This window comes from Aspergillus pseudotamarii, assembly GCF_009193445.1.
Source record: "Aspergillus pseudotamarii strain CBS 117625 unplaced genomic scaffold BDV38scaffold_38, whole genome shotgun sequence".
Lineage (NCBI taxonomy): Eukaryota > Fungi > Ascomycota > Eurotiomycetes > Eurotiales > Aspergillaceae > Aspergillus > Aspergillus pseudotamarii.
Genome location: NW_022475052.1, coordinates 91181 through 106894, shown reverse-complemented (window position 1 = coordinate 106894; position 15714 = coordinate 91181). Strand labels below are relative to the sequence as shown.

Below are 15714 nucleotides of genomic sequence, written 5' to 3'. Positions count from 1 at the left end.
GTTCAAATCCCGAGCGTCTGTTGAAGCAAAGACACGGATCCATACTGCATCTCTCCCTATACACGGCGGTCATAATAAGTCCTTATATCCATCTAGTGGTTCCAGGACTTAGTCTTCTTTCCCAACCCGTACAAGAGGAGAGCAGGACTAACGTCGATATTGACGCTCATGAATGATTTCCGAGTGCCACAGCCAGGATACTAAACCCCAGATAATAGATTCTTATCTTAAGAAGGGTATTTTAGTCGAAGGCGCCAGGAGCCCTATTCCTTCGAAATGAACCCATCTTCGCCTTTCTGTGAACATACTGCATTAGTCCAGATTTATACCAATCGGTTCAGGGATTAGAACAAGTCCTGGACAAACTAAACCAGAGTATATCTTTTCTTGATACAGTACCCGACCACCGATACCACTTAGGAGGTCGAGTTTTAGGTTTTGGGTATCCTATCCTCATTTGAAAAAGGATAGTAGCTGCAGGGTAATGGAAGACAATCATGCTCCTTGTCCAGGATCTGCAATGGAGCAACCTGTTCCACTCCCATCGAGTAGATTCATCTTACCCGGTAGCACTCGCGGCGTAGTCTTTGTTTCGAGTCTTCTGTTGCACAGTCGTCATCGTCGTGCTTTACATGGCAGTTGAAGGAAAGCATTCGAAGACCTATGTACCCTGCCCTATAAGACAAGTTAGTTTGAAAAAGAAAGAAAGAAAGAAAGAAAGAAAAATGAGAAGAAGAAGGAGGGGGAGGAGGAGGAGGAGGAGAACAGGAAACAGGAAATTATTGGTGATGCAAGGGCAGCCTCTAGTACTGCCACTTGGCAAGGAGGGAATGAGTGACAGATAAGCCACCGAAAAGTAGACTCGAATGTATCCAGTGTGGTGGATAATGCGCTGTAACCCTGCTCTCCTAGAAGAGAGACTAAAGATAGCTTGGGAAGCGAGTTTTACTCTTGATTATTGTGATTGATCATCACTGTTTACTGCAAAGTTTGTTGGGTCCAGACTCCATCGAGACAACTTCTCCACGTTATGTATATAAATAAATATATATATATCTTGGATACTATCATAGTCCATCCTGTTTCAACAGCAAAGGAACCTTGCCCCTCCGTCGTATATATATGTTTCGATCCACTCCAATGTCGCTTTTTCTAATATCTAATGAATTTATATATCTTTTAGAGGAGTAACGACCGCTAGATGTCGCCTGTAGTAGATATAGCGCATTGTTATCTTATTCTACCTCTAGATAGAATTCTATCTATGGTCTCCCTTGAGAGACTAGAGTATATACTTTCATTTTCATTTACTAGTCGCTGTTGCTTGCAGTAGAACAGTTTATCTGGATTGCAACTGGGCTACTCCGTTATAGTAACAATTCCATTAGGCCTGATGGTCTACCGGTTCAAAGAGCCTTACAAGGTAAATTGCTGAAGTCTGAACATTTTACTATGTCAATCGCCAACATATGTGATGGAAGGTGTTAGCAACATACTACTGGGAGAATATGATGAAAGATGTTTTGAATATTACGGTTAGATAAGAGAAGGATTGCAATTGATAATCAAGTCCAGTGTATTTAACTGGTAAACGAGTGACTGATAGTATTAAAGCAGATAATGTCTAAAACAAGAGCGCGCCATCGAAAGTTAGCTGAACGAGCGACAAAAAGGCCCAAGTGGCTATCCGATGTATAACCACCAAGTCGCCCGTCTATATTGGCACAAGAGTAGACTTTGTTAACAATCCATTATTCCCCGGTTGACGTGGGGACGTGTCGTGAAGGCCATCGAGCATGAGACATGCTGGAAAAGGCGCCCGAAGGAAAGCCGTTTAATAGCGGCCATGTTCCTTGCGGCCCTTCTCGTGCTTGTCACCCTTCTCGTGCTTGTCATCCTTCTCGTGCTTGTCATCCTTCTCGTGCTTGTCATCCTTCTCGTGCTTGTCGTCCTTCTCGTTCTTGTGGCCCTTGTGGCCCTTGTTGTCGTAGTCGTCGTCGCCGCGCTTGGACTTCTCCTTCTCGGCGGAACCGTCAATGGCAACGCACTGTTGGAGACTATGTTAGCTACCCCTCGAAACTTGGGCTCTCAGAGACGGTTGAAGCAACTTACAGTGCCACCGGGGCAGCAAGCGATGACGTTCTTGCAAACGGGTCCTTCGTTGGTGTGCTTGATCAGGGCTGGCAATCATTGTATTAGTTCACGGGCTCGGGGCAGATCCAGGCTGCGGGGACCACTCACAAAGGAGGCCCAGCTCATCGATGAGGCTGGCCTTGGCACAAGGAGAATCCTCATTGCCGACCAAGTTGTGGATGAGACCATCCTTCAGCAAGCTGACGAGAGTGTCGTCCTTCTCATCGTGCACAGAGTTGCAGCAAGCAATGTTGCCAATGTCACACTTGCCCTCGGCAGCCTTCTGCAAGGCCTTGGAGTCGGCCGCTTTGGCGGTGGCAGCAGCAGAGGCCGCGACGGCGAGCATGAAGAAGTTGACAATGGTGGTGGCGTACATCTTGATGGCAAGAAGCTTTGATAGTTTGTGGTGAAACTGAGAAGAGGCTTTGAGAACTGATGATTTAGAAGAGATTGTTTGAGCTGATGAAGAAAAAATCACCCAGAGAGCTGGGGTTTGGGGCCTATTTATGTTGTGGACGAGGGGCCTGCGATGCTCAACTTCGAAGGGTGAATGTCCGGTCTTTGCCTTCCCCCTCCATGCCTTCTGAGAGGAATGAGACCCCAGCCTGTGTGATCCGTTGACTGACGACGACAACGACGACGGGGATGCAGTTGGCTGGTGGCTCCATAGCAGATCAACCCTTGGAACGTCTGCTCGCAACATTCTCCTGGACTGTAACTGAAACGCTACCGGTTCATGCCATCATTTCCAACCGTGCTCAGTATGCCCTCTTTCCCTGCTTGATGTCGACGTGAGGGAGACTCTCCGTTTCCATCCGTGTCGATCCTCTCCTGGGATCCAGAAGTCATTCCGGAGGGGAGTCTCCTTCCCGAATCTGTCGGTATGAGGATAGGATCATTCTCTCTGGGAACCACCGAAGTCCTTTGGGATGAATACGGAATTCTGGCTCGACGAGAACGTCAGGTACTCGAGGAGATTGCGCTTATTCGTCGCGCAGGCCATGTTGGAGAGGTTTTGCGCATGGTTTAGCGTTTGCTGGGGAATGCACGGTGTATTCTGGGGTACATCTCAATGATACCATGGAGTGGTTCCATACTTGATATCAAGAGAATTCTTGGAAAGTCACGGGTCTCCGAGGACCGGACGGGGGACCAAGCGCAAAGCGACGAACCTCGACATGTGTCCTCGGTGACGGATATCGGAGGTCCGGGTTAGGACAGCGTAGGAGAAAAGCCCCAGAGTAGCATTGGGCAGTTCAACATGCCTTTGCCGGCCGGATTCAAGAGATGGCCACGGACGGGAGGCAGGACCAGGGGCCATGTTTCGTGGGAATTGACACTTTCAGCCGCAAAAGTCATTCGCGACGTTACAACGAACGTTCGAGGTCTGGGCCAGGGCCGCAGCTCGTATGCGAACCATTGCTTGCGGCCCAGCTCGATCGTACTGACTCGCCCTCGATAGGCGCAAGGCAACTTTGAGCCCAAGTATGCGATAAGATCCAATAACTTTTCTCAGTTCGCCGCATTGTGTTCCTTCCCAAGTAAGCAAGTGGACGGAGTTAGTAAGTCGAAAGGGAAATGCAATGAATGGGCTGGACACTCAGACGACCTTTTGAAATTCTGTTGTCCTGACTCGCATGCAACGCCATCGCCAGCTCTCATTGGCCCGCGTATCACATCCGGAATGCCGCGGGCCAATGAGCGCATTACGTTACCTCACGTCCGCACTGGGTTTTGTGGAGGTACTTCTTTGCATTTTTGATTTTTGTTTTTTGCCCTCCTCATTATCTTCCCTGAATCGAGTGTTGAATTGAGGGGGGGACCATGTTTTCTATGGGAGAAGTGGAGAAAGATGGGAGATTGACAGAGCTAACCGACCGTGACAGCAGTGACAGCCCTTGACTTTTTGCTTTTCCGGAACATGCCAGGGGCGATCCGCCTGATTCAGCCCCCCGGAATTGAAACATCAAAATGCGGAGGGAAAAGAAATCCAGACCGAAACCTTATTCGAGAAGTCAATACCACGGTTTTGTCACAAAGTAAATTACAATACGATGGATCCATCATGGTTTTTAAAATACGCGGTGCTCGAAAGGAAACCCATAACTATCAACTACTGATGCATGATAATGAAGAGTAGACATGAAAATATGATTATTTCTCTCGACCTTCGTGACTGGCTTTATCGAAATACTAGTATAGATGAGGAAAACTTATATATATAGAGAGAGAGAGAGAGAGAGAGAGAGAGAGAGAGAGAATTAGTAATGTTCGACGATGGACCAGAGATCCCCACCCCACAACGCAAAGGCCACCGGGACAGACGAACCGATAGAATAATTCTAGATGTAAAACATGGTATCCTTGATCTTCTCATGGGGGTCGATATCCAGGAGCCGTGGTCGGGAGGAGGAGGAGGAGGAGGAGGAGGAGGAGGAGGAGGCTTTCCCGGAGAAAGGTTTCATCACCTCCTGCAGGTAGCAGCGTGCCCGGGAACAGGCCAAATCCGCATAGAACACGGGTGGACAGATACTGGCCACACGAGTCGCCCGAGCATAGAGGTAACATAAGTGATACGTCAGCGCCTGAAGCGCATCGGCCACATTCGAGTCCCCTCCTCGTCGGGGAGGGCGCTGGAGAGCGCCGTGGAAGATTTGATCGAAGAGCACCACGTAGTGTCCCGGACGAGCAGTACCCCGAGGGGCCGCGTGAGACTGAATGTAAAAGTCCCAGGTTTGGCTGTCGGTGATCCTTCGATCTACGACTGTACCATGCGGGGGGTTACTGCTCCGATGCAGCGGTGGTCTGGACCCGGATGGTCTGCCATCGGCCGTCTGGAACCGGATCTGATGTCGCTTCTCCACGAGAACGATGGTGAAGCGAGGTGGTGGGCGATGATGGCGCTCATACAGGGCGGCACACGCTTTCTGCAACAGAGGGAGCTCGGTATTGAGGACGCTACCATATTGGGTCACGGACACCCCGTCGCGGTACACGAGGATGTTTTCGGGCAGAGCACCTTGGTTGCGCTGCTGCCACAGATGGAGTCGGGATAAGAGGAGCTGGTCGATCTCATCAACGATTTCGTGACGAGCCGGCTGGACGCGCACGGCGCCAGGCCATTGCCCGAGAAATGGATCGGTCGAGGCGACCATCGCAGCGACGCTCGGGGTGTCCGGCAAGGAGTTACTAGATGTCGGATGGGTCACGTCTACACCGACCACCATCGTCTTTCCCTTGTGGATGATGGAGAGACTGGACACAGGGAGGGTGTGGTTCAATCCCCCAAATTTCAAGTTCATCTTGAAAACCACGTTCGACAGATACTCATCCTTCGCCCGGAAAAATCGATGGGAGACGACGCAGATATTGGGAATACCCTTCCGCACATCACAGAGATACTTCACGCGATTGTACAGCCTTTCATCTTGCCGTGGAAGAATAATCACCAGAAAGGTCAAGGATAAACCAAGGAAAGTGTCCATCGCCTGGTCCAACCCATCATCATCTCTGGATGGCGAGACGCGAATCCCGGGCAGACGGGGTGGCGGAAGATTCATTCCAGCGTTTTTCATGCGCGCGTAAAGGTTGCCTAAGGCACCTTCCATCAACTGTTGATCCTGGCGATACCAGCCGGGGTCCGAGGTGCCTGGAAAGTATAGATACGTCCATCCCGCCAGCTTGGTGCTTTCCTGGAACCGCAGGCCCAGCAAATTCCACGCTCCCGACCGCACACCAGCCTCTTTGCCGTGCCGGTAGACGATCGATGGACCGGGGAGGACACGACCGGGGACGGTCATCATTTCGGAAGAGATTGTCAGGCCGAACGAGCTCTACAGATGAGGAGCACCCGACCAGCGGGCACAACGGAATTAGCTAGGTCGGCTGAGAATCCCCGTATTGTACGGGGGGAAAAGAGGGCAGGAGATAGCTCGACCTACCAACGAGGGTCCATGAGAGCCATGCAACCCCAGGATGACGCCCATTTCAACCGGGCTCGATCCAAGTCCATAGCGTGAACGGGCGTGGCCCACGGCAAGACGGGAGACCTCTTGGGACTGTGCAGTAGTTGGACGACGGCGAAGGCCTTGACCAGGCAATACCCGACACACCTCGGCGGGAAGATATGAAGGATTGGCGATACTGCCAACCTTGACCACCGGGAGCCATGGGTCACGGATTGCGATATTATAGGCTATGGCCAAGGATTAAACGCAAAGGTCAGCGCCGAAGAACAAGGGTGGGAGGAATACAATGCGCGAAGGGGGGGGGGGGTGCATACTTGTCCGGAAGTGGTCGTACACACTCACATATCCATTGTCCATCGGGGCCTTTCTCTTTTTGCTTCCTGGTTCAGTGACACTGGAGAGTCCCGGTTTATCGCCCGATGTATCGCGGTAAAATTCGACAGCCTTGGCCCCAGCCCCAAAGTGCCGCACGAGGGGGGGTTGAAACATGTCCCGCCCATCATCTGGTGACGCTAGTCCAACGATGGTTTTGATCCGCGGTGATCGTCTTCCAGCGCTTCGTCGGCCATGGAGATGTATGAGTTCCACACGAAGATTACCTACGAATGCCGCGAGCTTGCGCAGATCCGAGCCATTCTCGCGCATGTAGTCGATCAGGATATGGTCCAGTGGACCGTCATTGTAACAAATGGAAAACTTCGGAGCCACATTGAGACAAAGCCGGGTTTGAGCTTCTCGAATGACCGCATGGAGTCCCCGGAGGGTGTGTAAACCAGAGCCTAAATCGATGCGTGCCGCACGCCGGTCAAAATAGGCGTTGCTGGTGGAGACCAAGGCCGGTGATGTGAACTTGGGATGATGGCCGAGAATGATATTCAATGCCTGGAGGTATTCCGCTCTGCTGGGCGCCGCTGATTGCAGACCGACCGGTAGGACCGGTAGCCGGTGAAGGCGAGCAAAGTTTAAACTACCAATCAATGTTAGTGTGACGTGATAGGCAGTCCCTTGGTATAACACTGGGTAAGGAACGTCCTGTAACATCAGTCGGTGTTTGGAGATGAGGGTTTGGTATCCATCGGTGGCAATCCCCTGGCAGTAGTCGGAGAAATGATCTCTCAGCAGCAACAGAATGACCTGGGGAGTTGCTCTCCGTGCGTTCTTCGTTGGAAGCCCGTCCTTCGATGTATGAGTGACATGCACGCTGTATCGAAATAAGTGCAAGTCGTGCGGTAAATGCACCTCGAAGTGATTTGCTCGCAGGATGATAGGACTTCCTGATGTACCGTACTCGGGACGAGCGATAGGGCAGAGGCTTTTGGCATTACTCATTTTTTCTTTATACTCCTGTGCAATCCGTTGGAAAACTTCTGGGTAGGTCTGGGGGATTGTGGCTATACCAAATCCATGAGTAGACGAGTAGAAATTGTTGGCGTATGGGAGCGGCAGGATACCGAATACACCAGACAAGGCAAAACACCTCGCTCTCTATGACATTTCAGCTTGGAAGAACCAGAGCCCTTGCGACCTATGCAAAGTCAAATGTTGATACTCAAGGAACTACAGTAGACATTGGTGTCTTGTCGCTGTACGGTATCCGAGGTTGAAAAATACACATTTCTGACCGCAGGGTAATTAATGGTAATGGCGGCTCCAAACGTTCTCGGCGGGGCGATCCGTGCGCTGTCCGGGGTTTGATCCCCATGCCATCTGTCATCTTGACATGCCTCATATCATTTCCGTTTTCGTAAAGTTCGGAACCCTAACATTACTCCACAGGGGTCTATCTCCGTGGAGAACCGAATCTGCCGAACTACGGATTGGCCCCTGCATTGGGGTATTCTAACCTCGACCCTCCATTCGGAAAGAGACCCTTTCATGAAATTAAGCGCCGGTACCAATGATCAGATGCCCTGCATATCAAAACACAAAAAGTCCAGCTAGACTGGGCGAGACCTTGACAAGTGCGGGGTGACTTTTTAAAATAGCTAAATGCCAACCGTATGCGTGACATATATCACTGTTTATCCTATAATAACGATTCTGGCTGAACAGGCTATGGCTTTTACAAGGGGTAGATTCGCTGCAGGGAGCCCAGTCGTCTATGGTATTGAAGAACCTCTAATTAAGGCCAGTATGCATGCCACTACATGGCATAAATAAAAATAAAGTGAAAAAAAATTATTTCTCAGTTCAAATGCGCATAGTAACTGTGTGCTGTCATGGTCTGGAGCCTTCCTTTTCCACAGTCAGTGGTATCAAGCATTTTGACTCGACTGCTCTTTGAGGACGTGGAATAAAATAGCGATGGTTCTAGTTGTGCTTGTGACATGGCTCACTAGAGATCAAGTATCCTGATGTCTTGAAAAGCTACAACGGTTCCTTGCAACATGGTTTTTACATCTATGTGGAGTTCCTACATTGAAGCCAGGAGGTAAAGTGTTCTGATGTTAACAATCCCCGTCTATTCTTGCATTATCTAATCTAACACTATCCCCATTGCAAATCACAGACAACGGCAGGCTCTTGATTCCTGCCGAAAGATGGCCAACTGATGACAGCGCAATCTGAGCTTTCGGACCCTGGGATGCGAAACTCAACAACCTACTTCCACCACTCCGCATCCGATATGCCTATTAAACCGGCAGGTCCAAGCCGTTGCGCCACTTAGTTGCTAATGGCCTCACACTAGGTGACGATAATGTTAGTACACGCCGATGTCTCCCTGTGGGGGGTGAAAACTTTACCTTTCCACCAGCAGGGCAGCAGGCAATGGTGTTCTTGCAGAAGCTGTCCTTGTCGTCCTTGCCATGGGTGGCAAAGGCTGTAATTAGTGTTAGCTTTTACCTCTCATATCCGGATACCCTTGGTAAGGGTGATGGGAAGGGGGTCCAAGGTCTTACCAAGCAAGTTGAGCTCCTTGATAAGGCTCGTGCTGGCACAGCTGGAGTCACTCTGGCCGTCCAGATTCTTGATGAGGCCCTCATTGAGCAAGTTGAGAAGGCCGCCGGTCTTCTCATCGTGCTTGTTGTTGCAGCAATAGATATCGCCAGTAGTGCACTGTCCCTTAGCTTCATGGTAGGAGACCTGGGTGACCTTGGGCTCGTCGGCTCCCTGGCTGGCAAGAGCGGTGATGGCAAAGCCAAGGACAGCAGCAACGGTGAACTTCATGGTGATGGTTCGAGGTAGTAACAGGAAAAGACTGTTAAATAGATCGATTTTGTTGTGGAAAGAGCGAGAGAAGAGATTGCTTTGGAACTCTGATGATGCTGATGATGAGAAGCTGATACAGATGAGCTGGACAGGGCTCTTTATAGATCACGGTGGAGTCCACGACTTCATCTGAGTCCTGCCTTAAAGGTGAAGTCTTTTGTAGATCAGTGAAAAACTCATCTCAAGCAATCCTACGTTGAGGTTTGGTATTGCCTCTTCCTGTGTCATTTGGAGATGATCATCTATCATCTTGACGAGAACAGGGAGTGTGGAGATGCATCGTCTTGCTCCGTAGCCATGGGAGTCTCACTTGATGAGGAGCCTAAGGTGCATTCCATTATGCAAGCGTTTGCTTCTAATTCCATAACCTAAATCGGAGATGCAACGCCACTCTCTCCCTTTCCACGGAATGTCTATAGCGGGACTGAGCCAAGTAAAAGCTTGGATTGAATAGCCATGTCCGGATTTGGCATGACCTAGTCGGCGAGGGGTTCCAACCTCGGCCAGTTTTCTCGCAATAGGATTGGGTCGCCAATGCTATACCCCTGTCTCCCAGGACTTCTAGGTTTGAGGCGAGAAAGTCATATTCATCAGGAATGATATGATACATTTTAGCGCAAAGCAAGTTAGATGAGGTATGGGAGGGCTTCATCGTGTATATTATGTGCAATCTTTATCAGATACAGTAGACTCGGTCAACTCCCCTGCAGCTCAGATTCAATGCCTGGGTGCAACACGAGACGGGGAATAATTTCCCACTCCATACATCCAGAAACGGGCCATGGGGACAAAAGCAGCAAGTGATATCTCCCGGCATGCAACCCTAATACACAAATTCCGTTACAACGTATCCGATCTGTCGGACTTGGGGCCATCTCCGTTCTGAGAACGATCGTCATGATTCAAAGCATTGTATGCTACGTTGACAGCTACACCCCACCCCACCCCTGTACAGGATTCTTCCATGGTGGCGCATCCATCTAGACTAGACGAGTGGTTAGAGCCTATTTAGCTTTCAGTTTCTTTCTCTGCAACATGATGGGAACCTTGGAGTGTCATGTTTTCTGGCGCCTCCTGGAATGACCCTTGGCATGAATGCCGTCGCTTACTGCTTCCGGTTGTGTATGTCTTAGTACTCCAACCTGCATGAATCGAAGACTACTGCCTTTTCTGTTAGTCATGTAGCTTTGCAAGAAATGTAGTACTTGAAGGAATTCACGAGTTTCTGCTTACGTCTGTAGAGGGGAGAGGCGCTCCTTGTTCTGGCTTCTGCAACCATCAAGTTAAGACTCGTTCCGTAGTCACCGAGCAGGTATAAAAGGTCAGTCATAGACCGCGTAGTCCTGTGGCTTTTTCTCTCCTTTTTTTTCTTTCCCAGAGCTTTCCTCTGCTGCGGGTTCAGGTAGAGCCTTCCATAGCTCCATGTACCGATCTCCTTCTCAGCTCTCGGCCACAGCGGCACGGTGTTGTATACATCCTTTAGAATATAATCGAGGTATACTCCATTGTGACGTTGTGGCAGGGAATCTAGGGAGGATGATGTTGGAGTTAAGTGGCATCTGTATGAACATGGCAACACGGAAAAGCTCCCTGATGTTGGGAGCCTTTTTCTGTGCTTGACCAGTATTACCGATCCATGACTAGACCAAGACTATATTTTTTTTTCCACCTCATCATAGCGCAAGATAGTTAGCTAGACTCCGAACACATTAGCAATACAATGAATATTACCGTTAGATCTTTACCTGAATCTCGCACTTTCGTTCTCATTAGATTGTAGTAAATTCTATCATAGCCAACTACGTCCTTAAATATTTACCGTCCGTTACTTCTGTCTTTTCCTTTTTGTGTTGCCTCAGGTTCATGAAATATACTTCAACCCGCACTCGTATCGTGGATTCTCGCATCGCAGCAGGAGTGCACTTTCTAGTTCATGGTATTACTTAGTGTGACCCAATAGGATAGACATTTGTAGCATTGGTAGTGTCAGCTTCAACAAGGATACATACACACAGGTATACTTCACTTATTAGTTGGTGTTATATGTTTGGGTCGTTAGTTATATATATTTCGGGTTCCCATAGCTCTTAGCCGTTGTCAATGCCTTTTTATCCCTAATATATTTACGTGCATCGCATTGCTGTTTGCCATTTCAAAAAAAATGGTAAACCCATTTAAAACACCATTAGATTATATATTTCTTTACCAAAAAAAAAAAAAAAAAAAAAAAAAATCTAAGAATTGAGTAGTTGTATCAATTCGGGACCTACGACTAAGATGATGTCCATTTCAATATCTCCACCAGTGACTGCTCTCTACGGTTCCAAATTCCGCTGGGCCAAGAATATAGGTTTGGGACAGTTAAATGAGTAGTGCAATAGCAAATAGAGGTGAGATACATAGTGTCGAATCGTTCTAATTGAGTACTTATGGTATCACGTATGCAAGTGTGGGTCTCGAGAGAATGTCATGCTTCCTGTCATGGCCTGTCATTCATGCCTGAGGCATCCAATGTTCGTGCCGGACTTTCGGAGATTGCCACATTCCGGCTGTCGAACAACCAGTGGGTCACTGAAGATGACCTCGTGTTTCTGAGTGGGTGGCAGGGGAGTCAAAGACCTCGTACTCCACCAAGACCAAGTGAAAGAGGGAAATAAAATAATACTGTATATGGAGACAATCTAAGACATGATAAGTGACCGCCTACGAAATAAGATATACTTAAAGGACTCCCCGCCTCTCCGACTCGAGGTGACAACTCTTCTTATTCTCCTCTTCTATCTCAATTGTCCTATCGATAATAATGCATCAATTCAAAGTATACACCCGCTGGCGGCCTCTCTCCCCCAGCGAATCAACAACACCAGAGATTCAACGCACACACAATCCACAAGATAGTGGCCGAGTATCTATCTCACTCACCCCTTCTGCACGCTCTGCCACTGAGCGTCCGTGGAAAAGCGAAGCTGCATTCACACAATTATTCGAAGCAACGGATAAGAACAAATCGGTCTTTGAAGCCGCAGTTGCACCAACCCTTCCTCATGTTCTGAGCGGACGATCATGTAATTTCTTTGCTTACGGACATTCTGGAAGCGGGAAGTCACATACGATTATTGGATATGATTTCGAGAATCCCGATGAATTTGGGTTGTGCTTAGCAGCTGCCAGATTTCTCAGCGATACTTTGGCAGGTCTCAACCGGGCCATTGATAACCCTGCTGAAGAACTAGCTATTGGAATTCGGATGTTCGAGCTACGCAAGAATATAGCCTTTGATTTGCTCAATGGACGGTGCCAATGTTATGTCCGCGAAGGGCATGACGGGAAAACACACATCAGGGGTGAGACTGAACTCCTGGAGGAGGGCAAAGTCCGGGTTCGTCCGATCGTTACGAAAGCATGTTGGAGCTTCGAGGACCTGCGCCAGGAGCTGCTGGCGGGGCTCAAGCTAAGAGCGACGGGAACATCCACGATCCATGACCAAAGCTCGCGCACACACGCTGTTTTGGAATTAGAGATTGTGACTAGGGCACTCCTTGAGGCTCGCGATGCGGTTGTTCAGCGGCAATCGGAATTAGTCCCGGTAGGAAAACGTGCGACTGATATCTACATCGAAGAGAACACGAAGGGATATATTCAAGATGCAGATGGCAAATATATTCCCAACCCTGACTACCAAATCGACCAGGCACGGATCGATGCCGCCGAAGCCAAGAAGGCCGAGTTCGAATCGTACGTGCAGCGGGCCGAGGACAAAGTCAGTCATGTCTTAAACTCATCGGGCCATGTATGTCTCGGAGGCAAACTGGTTTTTGTCGATCTGGCTGGTTCCGAGTATTATCATGACAAGACGATCTCTACCATGCCGCGACCAAAGCAAACACTCCAGGAGCAACAAGAAGGCCGGCAGATTAACACGGACCTCCTGGCATTGAAAGAGGTTATCCGAGCACGGGCGTCGAAGCAGGCACGCATTCCGTTTCGATCGTCACCCCTGACCATGGTACTGCGTGACCACTTCCTGGGTACGAATACGACTGATAGTTATTCTGCTATGATCCTCACGGTGTCACCGTCATCGGAGCAATTCGCCGCCACTATGAACACACTGAAGTACGGGAGCCTTGTAGGTGTAGCGGGTGGAGCGAAGAAAAGGGTGACGCGGTAGAGGATGCAACAATCATGAGCGAGACATTGCATCCGGAACACCGAGAAGACATCGAAGCATGCACCAATAAAACCAGCCCATATAAGATATTCCTTGTAAGATCACTGTTAAAGCAGGTCTTCCTCCTCCAGAATGACTTCAACTTTCATCCCCCATCCATCCCTACCCCCAATCCAGTGCTTCCTTTTCCCGACCTTCCGCAGCTTCTTCAGGTCCGCTTCCAACTCTTGCTTTAATCTAGTGGGGTCAAACCCTACCTTCTGGAGAGAGACTTTCAATTCAATTCCTTTCTTGTTTTTCTTCTTCCCCAGATCATTTGCCCAGCGTGCTCTCGGTAGTGCGCGAGGCCGGGATGGGTCAATGACACCCGTGGGATACACGCGGCTGATGACGAGACCCAGTTTCCCTAGATACCGCGTCCACCAGACTTCCTCCGGTGTGAGAAGCGACCGTAGGCTCTTCTTAAAGTCCATCTCACGAGGTGGTAGCTCGCCACCGTACCTCTCCTGCAGCATCAACGCCAGGCGAGCGCGATCGGAATGCGGTATACCATGCGCTTCCGCCAGGACGCCGGTGCTTGTGCTGTACAGCGCGGCTGTGGCCGCTGTCTCTTTAGACATAGTCGAATGCGCATAAAGAATATTGGCAAAGGCCTGAATAACATGTGGACTGATAGAATGAGGAAAGGACCTCTCCTTTGTTGGACGAGGAATGGAAGAGAATGCCATGAGGGCCATCGCTTGGGCCGATCCGCGGGCGAAATCCATGGTCGCAACCTGCAACGGGTCCTGCTGGCGGATAACAGGCAGGATCTTGCGATATAAAGCACCCTCGCGAACGCCTCCCTGGCAGAAATGAGCCTCTTTAATCCCGTGAGGAATAGCCTTCGCGAGCACGTTCACGAGAAATGCGACCGAGGGGACTTGTTTTCGGCGTCGATCCGAGACACGGAAGATATCGTTTGCAGTCTTAGCAACCTTCTTTAATACCTCTGTGTTCTCAAAGTCCTTCTTCCCAGCGGAGTATCCATTGATGATCGAAATGGGGTAATACTCGCCTCGGACTTGATGAAGATAGAGAAGAAGATAGCCCCATCCCCGGAATCCTCCCCCAGAGAGATAAAGCTGGAAGCCTCCCTCTCTCTTCGCCTTGTCGACTAGGTGCGTAGGAATCTCTAGATCCTCCCACGCTTGACGAAACTGGCTAGTCATCTCCTGGCGGAATTGCTCCTTCGCCTTGGATGCCTCATCCCCATCTTTATCCTTCGTCAGAGCTTCCAATTTCTGCGTCAAAGCAGCCGCACCGTACGGAAAACTAATAGACCCCTTGCGACTTATATGCACATCTCCACCATGCGAAACGATCCATGTCATTTGCATACTTCCACCCCCGAGATCAATGGCCAATCCCTCGATATCAGAATATCCGCTCGCAATCCCCCACGCACCCACGACACCCTCCTCATGCTTCGGCAGCATTCGCACCCTGACATGGGTCCTGTCCTGGATGGTCTTAACAAACTCCTCCGAGTTAATCGCCTTCCGCGTAGCCTCAGTCGCAATAATCAGCATCTGACTCGCCGGCACACCCACTTCTAGACAGACAATCTGGAAGCGAAGTATACCTGCAACGACCGCATCAATAACCTTCTTCGGTATTGGAATCTGCTCCCCAGTCTCTGAGTCATATTGCGCATCGTAGAGTGAGATGTTGAACCGTTGAGAATAAACAGTTGGTAGGATACGGGTGGTCGGTGGTGAGAGATCTGTAATCGAGCATCGGATCCCGTTACTAACGGAGTGAAAATTAGAATGGTTCGTGATTTTGTAGAGTAACTTGTTTCTTGCCTGCCCATGTCCACTATCCCGTGAAGATATCGCTTTTCTCCTGGTTCCTGCCATTGCGAGTTTTTGTTGTCGGTTGGCTCTTGAGGATGGTAACTAGGGAATTGAGCGCCACCACCCATTTTGACGGTTAGAGGCTTCGAGAATTAGACCGTGCTTCTTTGTAGTCATGCTAGGAGTAGACCTCGGAAGTAGACTGTTGGAAATATGGGAGATACCTTGCAGTGAAGTTGGAGGGTTGCATTTCCTTAAATGGCCGAGAATGATGTCATGACTTGGCGAGCTTTAATGTGTTGCCTGAGCGATCGCCTCAGGCCTGAATATGCACACAGTATACAGGGTTGAGAATACGCTTAACTTAAAAAAGACAAGGATCGAACCCTTACTA

At 49.5% G+C, this 15714-nt stretch overlaps 5 protein-coding genes across 5 annotated transcripts; 1 reads left to right on the top strand and 4 right to left on the bottom strand.

Annotated features, from left to right (window-relative positions):
- Positions 1 to 1834: 1834 nt before the first annotated feature.
- On the bottom strand, positions 1835 to 2509 carry BDV38DRAFT_284404 (hydrophobin family protein; the record flags this gene model as incomplete). The annotated part of the gene is made up of 3 exons (XM_032060258.1): positions 1835 to 2047; positions 2113 to 2180; positions 2242 to 2509. The coding sequence occupies 3 exons, from the start codon at positions 2507 to 2509 to the stop codon at positions 1835 to 1837; spliced, it is 549 nt and encodes a 182-aa protein (XP_031911989.1).
- A 1966-nt stretch (positions 2510 to 4475) lies between these two features.
- On the bottom strand, positions 4476 to 7430 carry BDV38DRAFT_284402 (argonaute/piwi family protein; the record flags this gene model as incomplete). Its single annotated transcript, XM_032060257.1, has 3 exons — positions 4476 to 5966; positions 6075 to 6328; positions 6416 to 7430. The coding sequence occupies 3 exons, from the start codon at positions 7428 to 7430 to the stop codon at positions 4476 to 4478; spliced, it is 2760 nt and encodes a 919-aa protein (XP_031911988.1).
- A 1335-nt stretch (positions 7431 to 8765) lies between these two features.
- BDV38DRAFT_284401 (uncharacterized protein) lies at positions 8766 to 9269 on the bottom strand (the record flags this gene model as incomplete). Its single annotated transcript, XM_032060256.1, has 3 exons — positions 8766 to 8786; positions 8846 to 8922; positions 9002 to 9269. 3 exons carry the CDS (start codon positions 9267 to 9269, stop codon positions 8766 to 8768), a joined length of 366 nt encoding a protein of 121 aa, XP_031911987.1.
- Positions 9270 to 11842: 2573 nt separating this feature from the next.
- BDV38DRAFT_120239 (kinesin family protein) lies at positions 11843 to 13535 on the top strand. The gene has a single exon (XM_032051108.1). The coding sequence runs from the start codon at positions 12115 to 12117 to the stop codon at positions 13480 to 13482; it is 1368 nt and encodes a 455-aa protein (XP_031911986.1). The 5' UTR covers positions 11843 to 12114; the 3' UTR covers positions 13483 to 13535.
- On the bottom strand, positions 13536 to 15706 carry BDV38DRAFT_120241 (putative transcription regulator (RTG2)). Its single transcript, XM_032051109.1, has one exon. The coding sequence runs from the start codon at positions 15381 to 15383 to the stop codon at positions 13590 to 13592; it is 1794 nt and encodes a 597-aa protein (XP_031911985.1). The 5' UTR covers positions 15384 to 15706; the 3' UTR covers positions 13536 to 13589.
- Positions 15707 to 15714: the final 8 nt, after the last annotated feature.